Source organism: Taudactylus pleione, unplaced genomic scaffold, assembly GCF_031769625.1.
Source record: "Taudactylus pleione unplaced genomic scaffold, aTauple2 ptg000481l, whole genome shotgun sequence".
NCBI lineage: Eukaryota > Metazoa > Chordata > Amphibia > Anura > Myobatrachidae > Taudactylus > Taudactylus pleione.
The window spans coordinates 3,742,334-3,768,387 of NW_028284883.1; the positions used below are offsets into that span (position 1 = coordinate 3,742,334).

General features: G+C 39.7%; 1 protein-coding gene across 1 annotated transcript in view; it reads left to right on the forward strand.

Annotated features, from left to right (window-relative positions):
- The window catches only part of LOC148502871 (cytochrome P450 2G1-like), a 39,223-nt gene extending 14,057 nt beyond the window's left edge, over positions 1-25,166 (forward strand). Inside the window, exons 4-9 of the mRNA XM_088449319.1 lie at positions 4,651-4,811; positions 7,536-7,712; positions 10,438-10,579; positions 11,172-11,359; positions 22,931-23,072; positions 24,985-25,166. Of these exons, the coding sequence (XP_088305445.1) occupies positions 4,651-4,811; positions 7,536-7,712; positions 10,438-10,579; positions 11,172-11,359; positions 22,931-23,072; positions 24,985-25,166 (992 nt within the window). The remainder of the gene's footprint in view (positions 1-4,650; positions 4,812-7,535; positions 7,713-10,437; positions 10,580-11,171; positions 11,360-22,930; positions 23,073-24,984) is intronic.
- The last annotated feature ends 888 nt before the right edge of the window (positions 25,167-26,054 follow it).

Genomic DNA, 26,054 nt, shown 5'->3' on the forward strand with positions numbered 1-26,054 from the left:
CATGTAAGCAGGTCAAAATTACATGATTTTAGCTGGTTTTACTGATTTTTTTATATATTTATTTTAAAGGAATCCAAAACTGAACCAAAACTTAATCTGAACCAAAACACTTGAGGGTGGTCTTGGCTAAAACATAATGATAAATTAGAATCATAACCAAAAGAGAGGGGTCTGCACACATCTCTATTTCAAACTAAACCTTCTTCCTATTCTTCAGATGTTAGATGTGATCTTTGGGAGTGGAAGGCTTTGCAGGTGCCCTGGTTTAGACAGATCAAAATAATGAACACCCTGCCGAAAGTGCTATATCTTCTTCAACAATCCTGATCTAAAGCCCTCCAAAGTTATTTAAGGAACCTGATGGGTGTTATGATACACCTGAACAATAAAACATCTAGAACCACACTGCAGAGGTCTTCTGCCTATAACTACTGCCCATTTCCCATCGAGAGAGACGCTAACACTGATACTGAGATTCCGCCAGGTATTTAACTCAGGATAGCAGAGGATTATACAATAATCAGGTGATCATAATGCTGGATTAGTAGATTACAATGTGCGAGTACAATGAGACTCTATAATTAAACTTGTGTTTTTTTTTAAATAACAGCAGGAGCTATATAACATCTGGTAGCTTGATAATGGTAACTGCAAACAAATGACACTTTCAAATAATAAGTAAGGTGATACTTAACAATATGTGATGCAGGGAGCAGGACACCATAGATCAAACTGGATTAGCAGTCAAATTATTCAGGATACCAGCAGTACAGAGTATTAACCAGGCATTCAGATCAGCAAGTTTACACCAAGGCATGAAGCTAAAAGTGACAAAGAGTTGATAACCTGGCTGCTTTTTAACACACACAGACCAATCACCAAATATCAATTAGGACCAACCCCCTGCATGTTACAGGTGGGATGCTGTACATAGGAGAGCAACTAATGACTATCCCAGCAATTAAACACCAGCTGCATACATGTCTGTGCATCCTCTGATCACATACACTGGGGTCCTGGTCTCCTAGCAATGACTGGGACCGGCATGCAAAGTCGTTACTGACGCTGGCTTTCCAACCTCCTAGCAAACAGCAGGACCTGAGTAGGTAGTGAAACACCGTGGGTTGGCCACCGCAGCTTTTAACAATGGGCTCTAAATTTGAAATTGGAGGTTCTATGCAGACGTAAGTCTCATGGTGGGCTCCAGCTGCCTGATTTTTAACAATATTATTATGCAACTCATTTAATCTGAATTGCTACATGGTCAACCATGTCCACTACCAAGCAGTGGGTCCAAATTGAGGGTGCTTTGATTCATATCCCTGCAGACATTTTGCTCTGGAATCCAGTCTTCCCACATTCCACCCACCTAACAGTGCGGTCAACCTTGGCCTGCTGGCAGAGACTTATTGCAGGGTTCTGCCTGCAAAATTCTCTCATCTATCTCTCCTCTTACCTGTCTGATGCATAATTTGCAGTTTAGCCCAGTCATATAAGAGGGTTCCTTTGCTCCCTGGTCCACAGTGGGTTGGTTAGCTGATGGTCCGGGTTGCGCTTGGCCCTTTTGCTCTCCCGAGTATACCAATTACTATATTTTGCTCTACAACCAAATCTACCTGATTTGAGATTGTCAGCCCCTTATGGATCATTTCCAGTGTGAGAAACTTTTCCAATTCACTCATGTTAGCTTTGAAAGCTCATGAGTTATTGGAACCCACTACAAATTTATCTCTAGGTGATACCACAGTCCTATTGTGTTGCACGCTACTGTATGTTCCCATCTGTTCCTAATTTCTGCTTGCACTGTGGGGCTAACTCTGGTACACCATTCCATATCTGGTGGACGTGCCCTGGGATCACTGCATTTTGGCAGGGGATTTTCTTCATCTCCAGAAGTCTTTGTTGTTCAGATATACCTATGGACTACTGATTTTGGCAGTTCACTTCTACGTCCATCCTTCCTTGCAAATATAAAAAATCATTGCTCAAACATCTAAATAATGCTGTTAATGTGGTAATGTCAATGCATTTGAAATCCCCTCTTGCCTTATCCATTCGAGAGTGGTTCTGCCATATTGATCTGTATATGGTTATGGAGGATATTACCCTCTCAGCCTTTGATTAATATTCTGAATTTATTTTCATATGCTTTTACAGAGTGAAATTTAAGGATTCTCCAGAATATCCTTTATTGATCACCAACACATAGGCATCCCTCCCTCTCCCCTCCCTTTCCCTCTTCTGCTCCTGTTGTACCCCCTTAATTTATGTATTCATTCCATTTTTACTTTTGATTTATGATCTTTGCTTTCTTTTTCACTACAGTGCTGGTTGTTTTATATTGGGTTTTACTAGCCAAAAATGTTAAAATGTACCTACAGTAATTTCCGACACCTTTTATGGTGTTTTTTTCAGTACTTAATAAAAGTTATTTGCAAACATATAAAACCTTCCTTCTTATCATGTGTCAGAAGTTAGACTTGTTTTCTAAATTTAGAATCCAGATCTTCTCTTAAATTGGTATTTTGATTATATTTCATGGCAAAATAAAAAAGGTTGTACATTTTTATTGTGAATTTTTGGATGTTGATGAAATTTTCTAAATCATCCAGTTGGGCAGTGGGTGCAAATTTGTGGCCTTTTTATACCCTCCGTCAAAGTGAAAAGGGCATTCCTTTATGTTTGAAGCATTGAGTGGTAACCTGACTCTTATTATCTTTACTGTTTTGCTTTTTGTCTACTCCTAAGCACCAAATTAGTGCCTGTATTTGTGTTGCTATATTGCCTACTTGTAGTAATGTATTACGGATTTAATTGTATCCATGTAACCCACAATCCCAAGTTAACTACTTCACAACAAAAAGGAAAATGCTGGGATATAAGTAAGTGTGCTCCCCTACATTTATTTATTTTATTTATTACCAGTAATTTATATAGCGCACACATATTCCGCTTTCCAGAGTGAATATTTGGCCATTCACATCAGTCTCTACCCCAGTGGAGCTTATAATCTATGGGCCTGATTCAGAGCCGTTCGCTATTTGCGGTCCTTCGTTCAAAAACAAGGGGTGGCTATTCAAATGATCCATTCGCAAATTGCAGTCTGTTCACACCTCTAAGTCTGAAAGAGCGAGCAAAACATACGCTCGTTTATTTGATAAAAACGCCCCCTGGCCGCACGCACCATACGTCATGTCCGCTATTTATTAGATTAATCGAGTACATCGTACAGCGTATGAACTGCTCGCTATTCTTGTGGTTGGTGTTTTCAACTGCTATTTTGCGAGCAGTTCTGAGTTAAAAAAAACCAAGGGACGTGGTCAATGACGCTGATGTATTAATTATGCAGTCCCTTAAAACGCCCGTTTTGACCTTTAAGCACGCCTGCGTTCGGATCTCCACTCCCCGTTTTCAAGCACCTTCCCCTGTTACCACCCACATACGCCTCATTCTGTCACTCAAAAAAGCAGGCACTCGCTATATAGTGTACAAAAGATTTTCGGCCGCACTGACTGGTTCGCGCATGCGTACTAAAAACCGTACGCATGCGCAGATGTGCGAACATCGCTCGTAACGAGCGTACTGCCGCTAGCGAGCGGCTCTGAATGAGGGCCTATGTTCACTATCACATGCCCACACACACATACACACTTGGGTTAATTTTGTTGGGAGCCAATTTAACCTACCAGTATATTTTTGGAATGTGGGAGGAAACCAGAGTACCCGGAGGAAACCCACGCAAGCACAGGGAGAATATACAAACTCCACACAGGGCCATGGTGGGAATTGAACCCATGACCTTATTTCTGTGTGGCAGTAATGCTAACCATTACACCGTCTGTGCTGCCCCTACATATATCTCAACCTTTTCCTTTTAAAGTAATGACTGTTGAGCAGGTTACAAGCTTACCATAAATGAACTACTGGGAAATAAGGGCCTGATTCAGAGCCAGACACTGTGACCAGAGCGCTCGCTCTGAATCAGGGCCCTCCTACCTAATATTGGAGTGGCCTTTTGGTTGCTCGCATAGCTGTGGGTTACCACCCACAGCTTATGCGAGCGTCCATGATGATGGTCGCAATGGTCAAGACCATCGCGACCAACGGGCTTGCGACAAGACCCTTGCGGTAGGGTCTCGTGGCCGCAAGCCCTTGAGTGATTTTGGCTCTATCAGAGCCAAAATCACTCTCACTGACATCACTAGTGATGTCAGTGGGGGCGGACCCAGATGGTAGGCGTTCCCATGGGAACGCCTCCGTCTGGGCAGCCCCAAAAGGGGCGTGCTGTCACTCACCATCAACAGCACGCCCCCTTTGCTGCGAGACCCCGAGCGATGGCTTCCCCGTCGCTCGCCGGGTCACGCGCATGTGCACGACGGAGCAGCCTCCGGCATGCGCATGCGCATTTTGGCACCATCGACCCGCTTGTGAGCATACAGCGCTCGCGAGCGGGTCTGAATGAGACCCTGACTCCCAACTTCTTGTGAGTAGTGACAAATGGGCTGACCCACAGTATGATGGCATAGTTACCTCAACTTGGGACAGGTCTGCCAAAACAGTAGAGTTTGAGTATATGCTCTAAAAGAGGCCATTGTGTTTTTCAATTAACAACTATAATGTAAATTTTCTTTTTTTCTCTGCTTGTTCTAGAATTATTTTTTGAACCTCGACAATGCCTAAACAAAGCCCCCTGCAATGTTATTTTCACCATCATGTTTGGACATCGCCATGATTATGAGGATGAAGAGCTACTAGATGTGATATCCTGCATAAATGAAACCTTTGTCATTGTCAGTTCATTCTGGGGTCAGGTAAAATTCAAAGAATGAATCAAGACTCAATTAAATCAATCTAGTTTATTTACAAACTGCAAAAATAATTCCTGTATGGCAGCCCCTAATTTCCAGCTGAACATATATTTCAGGCTCTTGAAAATACATCAGAAAAAAAAATCTGCATATGGTTCTATTGGTGGAAAGTACAAACATATCACTCTATAGTTCAGACTACTAGGGGAATATTTACTAAAGTGTGGGTTTTTAGAAGTGGAGATGTTACCCATAGCAACCAATCAGAGTCTAGCTAATATATTCCAGAAGGTGCTAGAAAAATGTTAAGTAGAATCTGATTGGTTGCTGTAGGTAACATCTCCACTTCTAAAAACCCACACTTTAGTAAATATACCCCTTAGTATCACCACCAACTTCACTAATTTTAGCTTTTTTGTTTTGCTCCAAATATACTGCTTTTGGTTTTAATCTAAACGGCATATGGGTGAATCAGGGCGTCATGGCGTTAGTTGTTTTAAGGCTTTCATTAGATTGCTTGAAGTGCACCTATAGTGGGACAATGACATTGGAAAGGAGGTTTAATGTTGTTTGGTTAAATTTTCACATGGTTGTTGGGGAGTAAAATACAATTTCTTGTAGATCCTTGATTTTTCTTTTTAGATTACTTTCTTTGATTCACTATATACAGGAAAGCATTTTGAACCCAAAATTGTTTGGTGCATACTGTGGGCCTGATACAGAGGTGCACGCTATGTCAATGAGGCACGCCAACGGGTGATGTTTTCAGTCTGCTCATGCTTCTGTTTTGCAGTGTACACGCATCCTAATGGTTACCGCTGAAAGCCACAGAATGAATATGGATGCAGAGACAGGCAATTTTACCAGGAGTTTCTGGGCGGTAACAGGGGGTGGCTAGCCTGATGTGGGCATGATGCTGTCAGGGCCAGTGCACATCTCTACTCATTATGTACTTGAAGTACTGCAAAAGTAGAGATCAAAGTGCTCACTATATAAGCTTCCACATTGGCATTTTACGTGAATATGGACACCATTATTTTTAGATTTGATCTTTCTATTTTGCATCCTTCATGGAATGCCTCATTGCTGCCCCTATGGGCCTCATTCACATTTTCTTTTTTTCTTTTTTTAGTTTTAGAATCTTCATTGTAGCCTATATGACTCCTCCCACTTAACTCTATGGGATGATTCAGCACAGGACGGTATGGCAAACCCGCACATACAGTAATCAGCTTTGCCATACCATCCTTGCAAATATGCACTCCCTGCTGAATTTGCGAAGCCAGCACTGCGACCAAGGTTGCAGGCTGGGATAACCATTGCGACCATCGGTTGTGATGGTGGATGGCGCCGGTCAGTTCAGTAAGCCTCACTTGCGCAGGTTGGCCAGCTTGCAAGGCCAGGAAACTATGTCCATGGATGCAGGTCCTGGCCTTACCTCCTTTTCCAGCCAACCCTGCGACCACACCACCCCGAATTTGCCTCTGCCTGTCAATCAATGTGATCACACAGGACCCATTCTGCACATGCAGATTCCTTATAATTGGGAATCTGTGTTCTGCATTGCACTAGCATGGAATGCTGAACCAGCCTTTATATACTGCTCCTATTTAAATGTAAAGTCCCAAACTCTCCCCCACTCTGCCTTCCCTCCATCTTTCTCCCAACTTACCTGGTTACCCTTTGACTCTTCAACCTCTCATCTTGGTTCCTGTTTGTCTCTCTTTATTTACTGTAGCTTCAGCATTATTTGGGTTGTTTCACCCTACATGACTATCCATTATATACTGATAGACCCTGTTGATGTCATGTGCTTAGTTTATTTTTGGAAACTTAATTATACATTAAACATTTTAAAACAGAGAATTGTCCTTCGTGACTTTCAATGTGACCTTCAGATTCTACTCCAAACAAATGCCAGGCCATACATATTTTACACACATATTGGGGCTGATGCATGATTAGATGAAAATCAGACATATGTATTACTCCTTATATTTGCTTGTCTGCAGTGTAGTATATAGCTGTGTACCTGCCCTCTATCTGTATGCTTGGTTTGTTGTTTGTCATCTTCATCAGTGTGCTCTTTCACCACCAGGTAGGGTACAGGATGCCAGCGGTCAGAAACCCAATGCCAGTATCCTGACAGGGTTAGGATACTGATACCTGTCATCAGTATCCTAACCCTACCTTTTTACCCTAACCCTCTCTCCCCACTGCCTAAACATATCCTCCCCCTAGTACCTAAACCTAACCTCTGCCCCATACCCTAAACCTAACCCTCCCCCCTTAGTGCCTAACCCTCCCCCTAGTGCCTAACCCTAACCTCTAACCTCTCCCCAACCCTTCAATACATTATAAACGCTGATATTCTAAGTGCCAGCATCCCGCATGTCGTGATTATGACCACATTCTGCACCATCAAATACTTGGTGCAAATGTTACGATTGGAAACAACAGAATTTATGCATAAATCTAACTCTGCAATTGCCTGCAGATGCAATAATGCAAACTCATTGAAGTTTGCCTTCATGAAAACATACAGCCTACAGTATTTTCACCTTTTTAGTAGAAAGTAGAAATATGATTAAAATGTTTATTACACTGATTGCATAGTTTATATTCTGCAGGCAGACATACATTCAACTCAGCACCATGACCACTGTGTGCATTGATCTTTGTTTGTATTTGGAGTGTTTAACTTAATGGCCAATACTTTTCCTTTAGCTGTATGAGATGTTCCCCCAAATCATGAAGTACATCCCCGGGCGGCACCAGAAGATTTTTACTTACATGAGAAAGCTTTTGCTCTATGTGGAAAATAGGGTTGACATGAACCAGAAGAATTTGGACCCCAATAATCCGAGGAATTATGTTGATGCTTTCCTCATTAAAATGGAGAAGGTAAACACGGTCATTTATAGTGTGTATATATTGTCAGTGGTCAAGTCACACTCCAAAAATATACTGGTAGGTTAATTGGCTCCCAACAAATATTAACTTTAGTGTGTAAGTATGTGCGTTCACAATAATAAAAATGATAAAGAAATAGTTATATTATTTATCAAAAGTGATGTTACCAAAACCTGCTACTGTTAACATTGACATTACCAATGTAAGCAAAGTATTAATGAAGCATTAACTAAGTTTTAATGATCAATAACTAATTTCTTTATGATATGTCTGATGGTTTTAAAGAGTGTTTTTAGATAAAAGATGTTAGCTATAACATGGCGTTCACTAAGGGGTCTATTTATTAAGACCAAAAATACAGTAAAGCCTCTGAAAATGGTTGTTTTTGGAGGCATGCCTTATTATTGACCATCAAGGTTATTTACCAAAGGGGATAATGAAGCAGACATCAGTGATGTCTTCTGCAGTCCCTGTCTTTATGAGGTCTTCTATGGAAACTGACTCATTTACCAAGCTCCAAAAGGTTCACTTTTCAGATCTTGGCCTTGTTAGCTATCAATGGCTTTAACACATAGCAGATTGTATGCTGCAATTACCCTCCATCCAGTGTAAAAAACAACCAAACTACTCTGACTCTGATAGCAGATAAAGGGACACATGTAGCAACATTTTATTTGCAATAAAATTACATTTTTGTTAATTTATAGTATTTAGATTTTTTTTGCAGATGTAGTATATGAGTTATCACATTTTGGAATCATAGAAATGAATTGAATTGCATACATTTTTCATATGGATCAAAATATTACCTCTTTTTTTTGACTTATGACTTCTGTAATTATCAGCATGATCTGAAGGTGTAATTTGGAACTGAAGAGGATTTTTTGTAACCTTATCCAGTATTGTTAGACCAGTCAGGCTGCCAGAAGAGGGTCCAAGTAAGACTATGGCAGCTACAAAGCCCAGTGTGCCTGAAGGGCAGAGGGGACCAGGAAGCCAGTGTCCAGACCTGCAGTCAGGCAGGGAGGACCACAAACTCTAAGACTGTTTGTGTGATGCTGTAGCAGCCAAACAGAAGGCCAGAAGGCCAGTGTCCACACCTGCAGGAGGCAGGGAGGACCACAAGAGAGACTTTGTATGAAGGCCAGGAGGCCATGTCTATACCTGTTACAGGATTGAGATTTTTAAAACTGTGTTACATTTGCAGTCTAGCTGCCCATAATAGTCTGGTTCAAGAAGTGAATAAGTGACCTGGATGGGCGCTTGGAATTTGTTTTTTTGTTTTTTTTACTGAATGCTGACAGAAAAACTCCACTTATTTTCATTTAACCTGAAAAGCTGCATGTGGACACTTATTAAACACCAAGGCACTGCATTACTGTCCCATCTATCAAGCTAAATTACCTCAAGTTATCACTATATATATATATATATATATATATATATATATATATACACATATGGTGTAATGGTTAGTAGTACTGCCTCATAGCAGTAAAGTTGTGGGTTCAATTCCCACCATGGCCCTAACTGTGTGGATTTTGTATATTCTCCCTGTGCTTGAGTGGGATTCCTCTGGGTTCTCCGGTTTCCTCCCACACTCCAAAAATATACTGGTAGGTTAATTGGCTCCCAACAAATATTAACTTTAGTGTGTAAGTATCTGCGTGTACATGTGGTAGGGAATATAGGGGGGAGGTGGAGGGGGTGAAGATCAGATGAGGGCTATAACTTCATCTCCGGATATAGGGGAAAAAGTCAGAGCTGGTGAGATGAATGGGGAGTGATAGGCTGGCAAAGGAGGGTGTGGGTTGTGGAGGGTCTGGTGGGATATGATGTTCTGACATATGGGGGTATATTTACTAAAATGAGATGTTTTAGAAGTGGAGATGTTGCCCATAGCAAAATCAGATTCTAGCTATTATCTTCTTAGAAGGTGTTAGTTAAATGTTAAGTAGAATCTGATTGGTTGCTGTGGGCAACATCTCCACTTTTAAAAACTCTCACTTTAGAAAATATACCCCATGGAGTCACTTTTAGATGTAAAGTAGGTGTCAAAGTCAAGGGCAGAGAGTGATGAGGGTAGGGAATGGAGGGGGGAGCAGAGGAGGAAGTTGAGAGTGGTGAAAAGATGCCAGGGGTTTGAGGACTTGGAGGAGATGAGGTTTTTGAAATATGACTGTTTAGAGAGGGAAAGGGCAGCACTGTAGGTTGAGATCATACATTTGAAGAGGAGGAAGTCTGCCTTAGAGCGTGATTTCCTCCACTGTCCTTCAATGGTTCGTGAAAACTTTTGAGGGTATCTGGTGCATTTAGAATGCCTGGGGTGAGTAGTGATTGCCAGAGCAACAGCGTCAAAAGCAGAAGCAAGGGAGGCATTGAATAGCGAGATTGCTTGTTCAGGGCAGGAGAGAGAGACGATAAGGGACAGAAGTGAGTCAAGCAGAGAGGATCAGGAAGTGCTGTTGATAGCCTCAATTTTCAGTTTAGTGATAGCAGCCTTAGGAGGTAGAGGTGGAGAAGGATAGAGGGATAAGTGAAAAGAGAGAAGGTGATGGTCAGAGAGGGGTAATGGGGAATTTGTGTAATCAGCGAGGATATAATTTTAAAGTACAATACTACAAATAATGCTCTATAAAATTTAATACAGTGTATAGCATTGCTGAGACCACAACACTAAACATAGGTAATGTTTATTTGTCTTCTGTGTCTCCAGGAAAAGATGAATCCCAGAAGTGAATATCACCTTACCAACTTGGTGAACAGCACTTTACAGATTTTCTTTGCTGGGGTAGAAACTATCAGCACAACTCTGACTTATTCTCTCCTAATTCTTTTGAAATATCCAGATATCCTTGGTATGTAATGATAGATAATCAATGCATCTGGTCTTTTCTGAATATGACATAATGAATACTGATTTTTAAAGGCTATGGTTCTGATTCAGAGTAGTACTCTAATGCAAATGTTTTTACTAATTTTGCCGCTTAGCATTTGCTAAAACATGCTAATGCATCAGTCGGCAGAATTTGTATTGAGATGCCCACCAGAGCCTACGCAGCTGCTCACAACTGAGTACACAAAGTCAGCATTGGATGCAGATCCGGAAAACATTGACTCCTCGAGTCAGTCTATGGTCATTCAGAATGTCCACAGTAACTGAGACGCTGGAGCATTGTTCACTGCATGCGCAATCGTAGACGCTGTCAAGTACATGCAAAGGAAATGGCCCCGACATGTCCACGTTTTGGTCAAAACTTCCCGTAACCACCCACAAATGGTGTCTTCTTGTCAATCAATTGCGAGTGAATGCTCACAGCAAGCTCGTTCACAATTAATTTGCTATTTGTACACAATGCAGCTGTGATGCATGCACAGTCCACCGATAATTGCTCAACTTTGTTGCTGTGGTAAATTATGAAATATTATTTTATAATTTTTGATAAATAGCCAAAGTCCACAAGGAGATTGATGAGGTCATTGGTCCAGACCGGAGCCCCAAGGTGGGAGACAGAAACCAGATGCCATTCACAGATGCAGTGATCCATGAAATACAACGATATATAGACCTGCTCCCAATGGGTGTGCCAAGGAAAACCACAAGAGACATCACATATAGAGGGTACTCTATACCAAAGGTAGATGTCCTAATCTGAAATGATGAAGCATTATTGTTGGTAAAAATATATAGGCAGTTGCAGAATGATTGATATTATATAACCTTGGTATCTTACTAAAAGACAATGGGTTGATTCACTGATTGTGAGAGACCTGTGCATGAACAGGATCTGTGCTGCTCCTGTGCAGGTCTCTCTCTGTGAGATTGCTCATAGTTCCCCAATGATAAGCATGATTGACCTGCTGTAGCATTTGGGTGGCAGAGCGGGGCCAATGACCAGGACCATTCTACAAAATGGGGGCATGTTGCAACCATTTTGTAGGCATTGTCAGGCCAAGGTCTTCCGATGAGACTTCCTGGCCCCAGCTGAGCAGTTCCGCCAGTCATTCTGAGTAAACTGAGGCTTACTCAGTTGACAACTTTGTGCAACCATGGCAACCAATGGTCGCAATGGTGATCTGATGCTGCATCTTAGGATGCAGCACTCAGATCTGCGAAGCTGTCAGGAAGTGTCTATTTACACCTGATGCTTCCTAGAGCATTAAGAAAGAAGCAACGATACTAACAGCATACACTTCTGAATCAGCACCAATGATTTTTAATTTACACTACCTACAGTTACAGCTATCATGGTCTCTTTCTAAAGCTATTACTGTTTATATGAGTTTCCATATTAGGGGTAAATTTGCTAAGAATCGTGTCTGGCCTCGTATTGAACTCACTTGGACATGAACAAACTCACAAATTTACTAAGAATCATGCTTGAGTGCAGGGGACAGACCTGCGCCAGGGAGTAGGTAAGTATGTAGTGTGTATGGGGGTGAATGTGAGTGTGAGCGTATGTGAGTGAGTGCATGTGTAATAAAATAATAAAACAATAGTTGTGTGTGTACTGTCAGTATTTACATTTTTCCACAGTGGGGGTACCCGTGCAAGTGGCCTTCTGGCAATTTTAGTTGTAAAAGTGCCGCAGGACAGGCTTGTTGGTACCTGTAGTTCTACTGTGAAAAACAATACTAATATTTATTTATACCATTCCTCTGTACCCAGCAGCCAGGGGTGCAGGGAAGAGCCCAGGACTTGTTAATGTTTGGGAAGGGAAATACATTTTGGGGCGGGGGGGCACTTTGCAAGGATTTACAGCCCTGGGCTAACCAGTTTGCTTCTGTGCCATTCAGCCTATTGCTGGTTAGAAGAAAATAGGGGGAACTCCACTTTGGATTCTCCTCTATCAGTACGGGACCCCACATCCTTTATTTTAAAATTTTTAACACTTTAATGCCTTTATATCACTCAGATGCCTGCACAGATCACACTGGTCTGTGCATGCTTCTGCACAACATGCTACTCAGGAAGGGGTCTATTTTTAACTTCTATATTTTGCTGAGCTTGCTCTATTTACAATAGTGTTTACACACAAAAGTTTTGGTAAATGCTGGTGTTCTATTCCTGTCTATGGAAAGTAATTGTGAGTTTGGCCTATGATGTACTGACTTCTATTTGTCTTTTCACCCGTGTTTTGCAGATGTATTCATGTTTTTTCACCCTTGTGACTTGTACTGTAACTAAGGGGTAAATTTACTGAGAATCAAGTTTGGGCGAGTTTGGGTGATTTTGCAAAATCATGTGAGTTTAGCCTGTTTTTCAAACTCGCAAATTTACTAAGACCAAATAGGTGTGAGTTTGGAAGTGAGTTTTCTCTTCTCACTGTTAAAACTCATGTAAGTTTGCAAACTTGACTAAACTCACCATCGGCCAAACTAGGAAGTACTGTACTTTACATGAAAAAGTCGAAACTCGCAAATTTACAAAGAATCGAGTTTACAATCTGGGGTGAGTTTGTAGCAAACTCACTGATAAATTGATGTTTCAAATAGACCACCTCCTGAGCTGCGAGTTTGGCAGAAGCATACACAGATCTGTGTGATTGGTGTATGTTTCTGCCTGAATACCTAATATAAAGTGGGTTTTTTTTTATAAAAAAAAAATATGTAGGGCCCCCCCAAAAGCCTAATCAGCCCAGGACTTGCCAGCCAGTCCTGGTTCGTAAAATTACGGGAAACAAAATGAGTAGGGTTCCACAGTAATTTAGGAACCAGCACCCGGCTGCAGGGGCAGTCCTGGTTTTAATTATAGGGGGCAAAAAAAATTGTGTAGGGGTCCCCCTATAATTAAAACCAGCACCGGACCCAAAACAGCCGGGCTGTAATGCCACAGCATTATCAGCCCAAGCTAGTCAGGCCAAGCCGGAGATCTCAGGGGAGATGCGGATCCCCCCCTGAAATCCCAGGCTTGATCTGAAGCCCGGGGCTCTTCCCTGCACCCCAGGAGCATTGGGTATGTGGATAATAAAGTGAGAAATATAAGGAAACAATTGTATTTTAAAATGGGACTATAGGTACACGCATGCCTGCCCTTTGGCACTTGTGGAACCAAAAATTACAGCAGACGGCTGGCACCCGTACCCCCACTGTAAAATAAATAGTTAAATAAGACAAAACACACGCACCGTGCCTAGTAAAACTTTATTTCATACACCTACCCATTCACACATACTTGCCTGCTGCAGATGTGTATGTCCCCTTCTCAAGTAGGATCTGTGTGCCTGGCCCTGCAAAAAAGAATCTGGTTTTAATTATAGGGGGACCCCTATGCAATTTTTTGGCTCCTATAATTCAAACCAAGACTGGCTCTGCAGCCAGGTGCTGGTTCCTAAATTACAGTGTAACCCTACTCATTTTGTTTCCCGTAATTTTAGGAACCAGGACTGACTGGCAAGTCTGGGGCTAGTTAGGCTTTTGGGGGGGACCCTACATCAGTCTTTTTAAAAAACATTTAACCTATTTTTTATATGTAGACAACCCAAGCAGCCTTGATATATACACTGATGTGTGCAGGCTACTTGCCTGGGTTAGTTTTGGAGAGAGAAAACACTGCAATCTCAGGTAAGTAATCTCATCTAAACTCGCAATTTGGGGGGAAAAAACTAATTCTACTTCACCATCGGAAAACTCACTTTCAGCTGAAGTCACTTCTTCGTAAATTTGTGAGTTGAAAAATGGGAAACTCACCCGAGTTTCAGTGAGTCAAAGTGAGTAAAGAAAAACAAAACCCGCCCAAACTCGATTCTCAGTAAATTTATCCCTAGGAGTTTTTTTGTACAGTATTTGCTATTACCACAAGCCAAATTTACTTTGTTACTTTTCCTTATCATCTTACAATGCCTTTCCTTTACCAGGAAGTTTTATGGTGGGCCTGCATGTCTTAGTGAAAGCTGGTAAACAACCATTTTTATCAGTATTGGAACAGTCATTTTTATGGCTGGTAGAGAAACTACCATGATTTAGCAATTCTACTTCAGACCCAGAAACCTCAATTCTAGTCAATCTATTGTATTGGGTTTCAATTGAGACACTTTCCTTAGTGATGGATGTTCCTAATCAGCAGTTACATAATTATTTCCAAAAGATCTTTTCTAAAAGTTGTAAAAGTGGGGGTTCCAGGGAATCTTATCACTGCCTCAGCAGTCACAGCCCAATGATGACAAGAATGGTTCCAGTTGTGTTCAGCATTAGGATTATAGTTTTTGGGGAATGGGTCCACTAATTTGTTTGCAGGTCCCCTCCCCATGGAAGATTGTGAACCATGGTGATGAGACTGGGCTTGGTTCCCAATATGTCAGGAGTACACATGTTAGGGACCAGTCCATACTTTACAGCCTGATGTTGGCTTCCCCAATGTCTCCCTGTTTTAGTGGGAACCAGAAATTATAGATTTGGTGATGGTTATAGATTTATTTATTTTTTGGGGGGTGCACACACGTTTTTCTTATATTATTGATTTATTTTTAACAATTTAACAATACAATATGCAGAAGTCTTCATAGGCATATTTATAATGGGGGCACAGTGTATGGTGCATATGGGCACAGGAGTATGTTGATGTCATCAGTGTGGAAGCAATAAAGTGGTCATTGTCGGTGTGGGGTGGGAATGAGTGTAGGTTGAAATTATGTTGGAGATCTAGCGTGAAGAGCAGTGGATTTGTAGGTCAGGATTAAGAGTTTGAACTTGATTCTATAGGAGACAGGAAGCCATGGTAATGATTGGTATCTAATTGTAAATTAGGCACTTAGTGGCCAATCTTCAGAAAGGATTTTATGGCCTCAAGCAACCAGACCCTAGAATTAGACGAAAAACTCTTGCATGGAGGGACAAAATCATTATCTATACAGTAAGCTTGAAAACAATGCATGGCTTCATGCCTTGATTTTGGTGACTGATGTGCAAGTATGTTATGAACAAGAGCATTTGAGTTACTCAAACATTACACCAAATTACTGAGATAAAAATATAAGAAATATCACTCAAATTAAGCAAGATGAAGATAAAAGTTTTCTATTAAATCAGAAAAATAAAATATAAGAAAATTAGCATGTTCTGGAATGGACAAGATGAAGCATGGGAAAGTTCCTATGTTCCTATAGAATTTTTTACACTTGAAAAATGAAAAAGGGAAGATAGTGTTGCCAGATAACCAAAAATGTTGAAAGATGATTGGCTAACTACTGTATAGTTCAAATCTACAATAACAAAGACATAAACTGCTGTTACATCTGATACAATGCAGATATGTTTAGCCCTGTCTCAATTGACCATTGGAGTGGATCTTCCGATTCTGGTGTTGATGGAGTGAGCTACATCTACATTCAGCTCCATTGCCCGCTCAGCTCCCCACTTCTCTTACCAGCTTCCCTCAGCAGACTATTGGCATCCACATTGCAGTGCATGGAGAAGTATTTAGCCTCTCTGATGCCCGCTAAACAACATATTTCCCGCTCTGAGAATAGCTGCACCACCTCCAATATGGCCACAGTTTCCAGAGACCTCAGAGCTCCAGACTTGCAGCCACCAGACCTGCCAGTCATGGCACCTTTGTCCCCAGGCACCGGTACTGTGACCTCCCTCTCCTAAGAAGATATTGTACACACTATTAAAGAGACTGTTAGTACCTTGCTGAAAAAGCAGGCTACAGGACAGGCCTGAGTGCTACAATAGGTGGTAGCAGATATAAAGGGGCAGATCCAGCAACTTGCACTAAGGATCTCCATAGTGGAAGACAGACTAGGAGAGACTTTCCAAGAAGATGTTACTGTTTTAAAATCCCAGGCTTCCATATTACAGAAATTGTTATTATCAGATCTGTGCTAAATTGCATGATCTGGAAAATAGATCTCACCGTAATAATTTAAGAATTGTGGATTTATCTGAAACTTTGAATGGATCCGTGCCTTACTAACTTTTGTGATCTATGATACCAGAAATGCTCAGTATTGAAGATCCTGCTACTGATTTGAGTCTTATGACTGCTGATGCAGCAAAGTTTATAAAGCTTGGACTGTACTGCAATGTTCTATACTGCAAGTCATGGTTTTTTTATTGTGTTCATACTGTTTATATTTATAGAAACATAGAATTTGATGGCAGATAAGAACCACTTGGCCCATCTAGTTTGCCCCATTTTTAAACATATTATTACCTCCACCCTTATTGATCCTTACTTCTTCTGAAGGATATCCTTATGTCTATCCCATGTATGTTTAAATTGCTCTACTGTCTTAGCCTCTACCACCTTGTTAAAACCCTTTACACAGTATATTTGAAAGTTTCTATCATGTCCACACTATCCCTTCTCTGCTCCAAACTATACATATTAAGATCTTCAAGATCTTTTAGTCTTTCCTGGTATGTTTTGTGGTGTAGATCTTGCACCATTTTAGTTGCCCTTCTTTGTACAGTCTCTAATGTAATAATATCCTTCTGGAGATATGGCTTCCAGAACTGAACACAATATTTGAGATGAGGACGTACCAATGACCTATACAGTGGTATTATCACTTCTTTCTTTCTGCTACTGATTCCTCTCCCTATGCAACCAAGCATCTGACTTGCCTTCCTCATTGCTTTGCTACAATGTTTGCTTGCTTTTAAGTCACCTGAAGTAGTGACTCCTAGATTCCATTCCTCTTCAGTAGTTTCCAGTATAGTGCCATTAATACTATATTTAGCCTTTGGATTTTTGAGACCCAAGTGTATTATCTTGCATTTTTTGGCATTAAACTGTAGTTGCCACGTTCCTGACAATTCCTCTAGTCTACCTAGATCATCAATCATTTGTTTTACCCCTCCTGGTGTATCTATCCTGTTGCATACCTTTGTGTCATCTGCAAAAAGGCAAAGTTTCCCTTCAGTACCATTTGCAATGTCACAAATAAAGATATTAAAAAGCACTGGTCCAAGTACAGATCCCTGAGGTACTCCACTGGTAACATTTCCCTCTTGAGTTTGCACTCCGTTTACTACAACTCTCTGTTTCCTATCCTGCAGCCATGATCTTATCCATTCAACTATCTTTGTATCCAATCCCATGCTTTCCAGTTCATTTAACAGTCTGCGATGTGAAACATTGTCAAAAGCCTTGCTAAAGTCTAGATAAGCTATATCTATGCCCCCCCTTTATCTATTTCCTTAGTCACCCAGTCAAAAAAGTCAATAAGATTTGTTTGAAATTATCTCCCCCAAGTAAATCCATGCTGTTTGCGATCCTGCAAATTGTTGGAGTTCAGATAATCTACGACTTTTTCTTTTAAGAGTTTTTCCATCAATTTCCCTACTACTGATGTAAGGCTCACTGGTCTGTAGTTGTTTGCCTCTTCCTTGCTTCCACTTTTGTGTAGTGGGACAACGTTTGCTTTTTTCCAGTCCTCTGGAACTACTCCAGTATCTAGTGACTGGTTGAAAAATTCTGTTAAAGCTGTTACCAGCACCCCTTTAAGCTCTTTAGAATCCTTGGATGTATCCCATCTGGCCCCATTGATTTATCCATTTTCAGTTTTGAGAGTTCTGTTAGGATCTTCTCTGTAAATGTGCTTGTTCCTACCTCATTTTTCTGATTACACCTGCAACTTAACTGTGGCCCCTTGCCCTCTCTCTCAGTAGTGAATACTGAACAAAAATAATTATTAAGATGGACAGCTATCACATTGTCTCCTTCAATAAGACTCCCTCTTTCTGTCTTTAGTCTTTTTTTCCACCTTTTGTTTTTCTCCTTTCGCTTATATACTTAAAAAAGTTTTGCCCCCTTTACCCAATGACTGTGCCATTTTCTCCTCAGCTTTTGTACATTGTAAGATGCTGCAGAACCCTATTGACACTATATAAATCAGTGATTTCCAACCTTTTTCAACGCGCGGCACACCGAACTCTATTTTAATAATTCCAAGGCACACCATCGGTCCCCCAGAGAAAAACATGGACATTGGGACCCATGATGCGACAGGACGGGATGACATATACACTGGCCCCCGCAGAAGAAAACAATCACATTGGTCCCCACAGAAATCAAAATAAAACACATTGGCATCCATTGAAAACCAAATAAACATATTGGCCCCAAAGAAAACAAACATAAAACACATTGGCCTCCACTTAAAAAAAAATCACTCTGGTCTCCACAGAACGCAACATACATACATTAGCCCCCACAGAAAGCATCATATTACACATTGTCCCCACAAAAGGAAAAATAATACATTGTCCCCACATAAAAAGTCACATTTCCCCCACACTCCATTGTCCCCAAAGAAAGCAAAACAATACATTATTCCCACATACCAAAAAAAACATAACCACACTTGTCTCTACAGAAACGAAAATATTTGATATGGGCCGTACCTGTCTGTGTGTGTCAGATAAAGGTGCTCCCTGCCCGTCAGCCGTGGAAGCAGGTGCAGTGGAAGCCTGTCATGGTGGAGGACCTCTCACTGCGCAGCAGTGAGCACTGTGTGGGTGGGATGGCATAGCGGTGGTCGTGACCTATGATGTCATACCGCCACCGCATCTCCATTGGTCACGTCCCATACAGCGGCTGAGCCAGCCAGAAAAGCCAGCGCTACCCGGACCATTAATTATGGGGTTTTACACTGGGCCCGGGATCTATACCTCTTCTCCAGCGGCACAACTGAAAAACGCTCACAGCACACTAGTGTGCTGCGGCACTGCGGTTGAAAACCACTGATATAAAGAAAGGTTAATAATAATAATAACTCACGGGAGATGCTATTGAATCCTGTGATGTGAGATGATGTTGGAAAGATTTAATTGTGGCATGTAGTCTATACCCTTTCTCCTCTGTTTGGGTTTGCTTCTAACAGCAACTGCTCTTTGATTCTATAGATGACTTTAGTTTCTATGTTGTTGCAAATCAAGTTTCTCCTATTGTCAGCCCTGGACATACATACTAACTGACTTGCTGTCTATTACCATGGGGCCTCACTTACTTATTCCATCTGCATATGTTTTGTTTTATTATGATGTTTAAAGGTGTTATTTATGTTATGATTGTTCTTGTAATTCCAATAACCTGTAATTCTCTCTTTTCTATCCTACTTTCTCACTTAACTTTATTTACCCGTTTTTTCTCTGGCTACATATGCTGCTGATTTGTATAAGGTTTTAATATAGATAAGTTGGTCTTGAAACTTCTTTACTCCAGATTGCTGAGAATGTTTATCTTAAGATTTACTGTGAAGTCAATTGTTTTCCTTTTTGCTCTGAGGTCTATTAGGTCTACTGGAGCATGTTTAATTTTTAAGCATTTCTTTTGGTTGTTTTTGTCTAATTGTTTGTCCACCCTCTCTGTTGTGTATTCCCTGTTGTGTTTTCCACTATAGTCCTTCTGATATGTTGCTACAGAAGAACTTTATTACAGCACAACTATGTTTTCTTCACTCTATATTGTTTTGCCTGCCCATCATTATTGGAAATGTATTTGATTAAATTAGGATCTCGGAGTGTGGGAAGTATCAATTCACCAATGAAATGAAATAAAATATTACTATAACTGAATAAGCTCCATTTTAATTTGGTCTTTCTACAGGAGGCCCATTTACTACCACAAAAACTGTGCTGATTCTAGTGAAAAATCAGTTGCAGATTGAGCTAATGTTGCACATATCCATTATGTTTTATGCACAGTTTATGCTCCAAATTCATTTTCCCAAAATGTTTTTTAATCCCTTTTAACCCAACTGTTTCAGTTTATGCCACCATCACTAAATGTAAGGGTTGACTTTAATATTCTCTCCTAGATATAAAGATCCAAGCGGTCATCTTCCTAAGTTAGGAGTTTCATTTCTTGCCATGACAAATGTATGGAGAACTAGACATTCTCTAGATAAAGAGATCACAATCCTCTCTACCACCCATGGTATTCTGGGCCTGAATCAAAGATGGATGCTAATGAGATCGCAGCTGCGATTTTTCAAGGAACACAACTGCAAAAATATACTGTCTGCAAAGATGACTCAAGCACAGAGATGCCCACTGCTGCCTTCTTCCCTGCATGCGACGATGCATACCTATGTAAATATTTGTAACATCGCCACACAAAGGCACCATTTTGCCCATGTGGAAGGTCTGACCAGCCCCAGCCTTGGGAGCTCTCCTGACATGCAGAGTTGCATATGCACTCGCAGTGGCTAATTTATGCATGCCCATGTAACATTGTTCAAAGGATTGTTATGGCATACAATTGCAATAGCATCCATCTCTATATCAGGCCCTAGAATATATCTTAGTGGCTGATGCATTAATAACCAAGGCTGTAGCTATAGAAATTAAACCAATGTGTTCTTCACATCATGCACTATTCTGGATAGCTCTTACCACCACAACAGATAGAGGCACCTTTAGGCTATGGAGGTTTCCGACTTACCTTTCTTCACTTTTGAGATGTAGGAGCAAAGTTGATGCTTATTGGGAGCAGTTCGGACTTAATACTATTCAGCACGAACAGGAAGACCCTCTTGTTTTTTGTAGTCATCTAAGGCAGTTCATTGTATAATTGTGCTTTCTTCCCAGTGTCGTAAAGAGTTTTTTGAGCTATATAAACATGTTCAAACCTCTTTAATGTGGGCATAACAATTATTCAAAACATCAACCCTCACTAAGTAGTGAACCAGATTACACTACAGCTAAAACCCAATTTGATGAGATATTGTCTAAAATGGGGGACTTTTTCTCCTTCCATATAAACCACAAGTTTTTTTTAATTTGGTAACAAATCAGTAGGTCTACTCTTTAACCTTCTGAGGAGATCACAACTTGCCTCCTTGATCAACAATCTGCATAGACATGATCATTCTTATACAAACAATAGTACAGAATTGAGGTACTTTGATCATTCTACAAATCCATATATGCCCAGCCGCCTATAGAAAAACAGGCTAAAGCTGCTTTCTGGTGGGGAATTCACTTACCTCAGTTAGAGTAGGACATTATAGACCAGCTATGTGCTCCAATCACCTCTACTGAGGTGCGGTTGGTTATTCAAAAGTTGAAACTGGCTAAAACTCCTAGTCCCGATGGGTTTACAGGGGAGTTTTACAAGAATATATTGCCTAGAATCTATGATACTCTTACTAATGTATTTAACATTATCTGAACTGATACTACATTTCCAAAATATTTTAATTATGCCATCCTCAAAATTCTCCCCATGCCATACAGAGACCCAGACTAACTAATTCCTACAGGCCCATCTCTCACTTAAATGTCAATTAAAAGTTACTGATGAAAAACTTGGCAGAGCGGATCAAACTATTACTAACTTTTATCATCTATATGAACCAGAGAGGATTTATTTTTTTTATTGTCATTTAGTGGTAATATTAAAAAAATGATCAGCACAGTGGGTGGAATCCTCCAGAGCTTATTGTAGTGTTACACACTAAAATATATCTGAACTGGGGATTTATCAAATAGCTTACAAGATCTCTTTCATTCCTCATTAACTAGTTCTATACATTGAAATGTACTATATTGACTTTACAATCCACCACATATCAATTATAGTTTAACCTTGAACAACATTACATGTAAGTCTCTCTTTTGGTTGCATTAATATTTTAATCTAACTTACTACTCACAATCAATTTTAGATTTTGTTGTATGTTCCCATTTGTGTCCTTGCTTTTGTCTCTGTCTTGTATTGTATCCTTTACATTAGTCTATGTTTAAGGTCTTATGGTTTACTGCAGGGGTGTGGGCACTGGTTACTTCACTCTAAATAACACTGGAAGTGTCTTCCATATATTATATTGCTATGACCTTATCTGTAATTGTAATAATTTTCTTCCCTCTACTTGTATGTAACATGTTGGATGTTTTCTTTATACATCATGTCCCTTTTCCTTAATTGAGTAAAACACTAGAAAAATAAATAATTGCTCTACCCACCCTCAAACTTGACTATGGAGCCAATAGAATGTATGACACAATAGTTGAAGTTCGTCAAGAGGCATTATGGTTTATTTTTTGATAATTACTAATTTAAATATTATTATATTATATTTATTCTATTATGTTACCAGAGAAAGTCCAAAAATTAATATAGTATATGACATTGTGGTACAGTAGAAAATAAATAGGTTAACCCTAATAAAAACGGACACTAAGCAAAAGTTTATTAAGATGCATGTATCCAAGGGATACACATAAAGGGTTAACCTTCATTCTTGTATGTTTTTCAGCAGACCAATGTGTTTCCAATGTTGACCACAGTGCTGAAAGACCCCAGCTGCTTCCCATACCCAAATGAATTCAATCCCAAGAATTTTCTTGATGAAAATGGTGCATTTAAAACGAATGATGCCTTTATACCTCTATCAGCAGGTATACACACTAAGAAACATAAATAATTATTTCTAATAGTATGTGAAGTAATTGCTGGTCATTGTGGAGATGAGAAAATAAAATGTAAGTTTCACCATCCAAAATTTCTCAAACATTTATACAAAAATTACTACACTCACAGCAGAAAGTGCCTTCATTTCTACTATTTATATATGTATACATAGGAGGTGCCAGAGTCAATATATACAGTTTATATTAAAAAAGTATCTGGACTCCTGATTTTTTTGTTTTGGCAAAACCAATCTTAGATGTTATGGTTTTGGTTTGGGCAAAACCACCCTCAGTGTTTTGGTTCAGATTTGTTTTTGTATTTCTTTAAAATTGCTAAAAATTGATAGAAAGAAACAGCTAAAATCATGTAATTTGGACCCATTTACATGCAATCCAAAACTGAGATTTCAAGTTCAGAACTTACAACAGACCCGAGTCGGGACTCAATTCTATTCAGAACCCCAAAAGTGATCTGAGCCAGGACTCGATTTGACTTAGAACCCCTAAATTCAGGTGTGTTCCTATTAGAGATGTGCTTTGGTTTTGGTTTTGGATCTGAATTAATCTTCATGTTTTGGTTTTGGTTTTGCAAAACCACCCTCAAGTGTTTTGGTTTTAGATCTGATTTTTTTTAAAAATTATAAAAAAACAGGTAAAATCATTTAATTTTGACCTGTTTATATGCAATCCAAAATCCGAGTACGGTTTATAAAACTTAGTTCAAGCTGACTGCAAAATGAAGTCGGGACCTGTTTCAACTCGGAACTCCAAAGTGATTCCAAACTCGGACTTGGTTCAACTTGGAACCCTTAAATTTGGTTGTTGTCGGTTCTCTACGAACCAGACCTGCTCATCTCTAGTTCATACGCAGGAAACCAAACTTGCACATCTCTACTAGATATCAATATATATGAATTAGTTGTCTTAATGCAGCCCTACTTGTATATTTTCCAGCAGTAGGGGGAGTAGAAAATATTATGCAAGAACCACTGCAAGTACTCTAATCCATAATCTGTTGGGTAACACCTGATGAGGAACTGCGCTTTTTAAAATGAAAACACCACATCTGATATGGCAGATTAAATAGTAACAGGACACACTATATTTAAAAACAAGAATATACATATGGATTTAATAATGTAGAATGAAAATCAATAAACAGTACCGATAATAACCAGACTGATTAAATGATCCTACAAATTGATACATATTTTAGGATTATAATGTGACTATATCATACTAGAAATAAAACTCCCCTGCTGCAGACACTAAGGGGTGAATTCAATTGCTCACGCGGAGGCTGTCAGTGATGGGTGCCCGATGGAGCAATTCAATTGTTGCTCCATTCGGGCGCAATAGCCATCGGAGCCGACATTTGTGTTCTCAGTCTCCTGAGGTGGCGATCAGAAATGTGTAATAAGTTTGTGATTTGGGCATCCAAACGGTAGTTTGGGAGCCCTTACCAGGACTTTATATGGTTTTTGCCACATTATGTGGCTAAACCCTGTCTAATGCATGGGCACCCAAAAACATTTTATTATAGGACACCAATCTCCTGTCACTTTTGAAGGGAGATCGGGTGGGATAAAGCAATTGACTCACCACCCTTTATGATCTTGGGATGAGAGTTGCAACTGTAACAAATTCAAATATTAGGAGAAACAGATATAAAGCTTGAGTTGAGTATGGAACAGAAAAAAATTGCAAATATACAACTAATAGTTGGTAATTCCTCCCTCATAGGAAAAACACATCCCACTGTTTACAGCCAATAACTAAACAGCTTTTGAGAGATTAGAAATAAACAATGTCAATAAAGAAAATAGTAAATGGGTTAAGTTGTCCTTTAAATTGTGACTGGTACCATTTAGTGATACAGTATATTTTTGTTTTTCACCAGGGAAAAGAATCTGCTTGGGAGAGGCCCTTGTTCGAATGGAGCTCTTTCTTTTTTTAATTACTGTTTTGCAAAATTTTAACTTGAAGTCTCCTGTTCCTCCAGAGAAATTGGACATCACACCAGATATATCTGGACTGGGAAATTATCCAAAAGCTTACAAGATCTCTTTCATTCCTCGTTAACTATTTAGATTTATTTATGAGTTCTGTACATTGAACAAGTTCACAACACACTATTGACTTTCTAATCCACCTCCTATCAATAATATTTCACCTTGATCAATGGTACATGTAAGACTCTCCATTGGTTGCTTTAAAAGTTTACTCTAATATACTACTCACATTCCATTTTATATTTTGTTGGTGTAATGCTCTAACAAAGTATTTAGGGAAATAGAGGGTAATTTTAGAATGGAAAAATTCAACTAAACTCCAAAAAAATGGAAGCATGTAAAATAACTGTAATTGGAATCCACCATAAGCAGTAGTCACTGACTTTTATTAATAGACAGACTGTGACTACTGATGAAAGATTTTCATAGAACTACCTGTATGTTAGTTGATAGAAGCATTTTGTTATCCAGAGCTGTTCTAACATATAAAAGTTTATCGATAAGCACTATTTAAATAATTAAACCTCTTATTGTTAAACATTCTAAAATTTCTGTAAATATAAGATTAACTTACAGTAGTTCTGAAGAGTTATCATTATGGAAAAGAACCTTGAAATATACTGTACATGCTATTCTGTTATTATTGAAAATGTCATAGTGAAAATGCTACAGTACTCTAAACAAAACATTTAATTTGTTTGTTCAAAGATTTTTGTTCTGAATAATATACCTTTGAACCTGCTATTTTAAAATAAAAACTTGTGGCTGTTTTTAATGAAATCAGTTGTTTAAATCACACACTGGGCCTGATCCAGAGGTCCATGGAATTGTAGCCATGACTCCGTATTTTGCCACAGGGCAACTGCATTTATCTGTTAATGTCGCAGCCAATGGTATTAGAACTTGTTATCTTTCATGGACAAACATCATCTTTCACAGACTTTTTTCCATGAAAGAT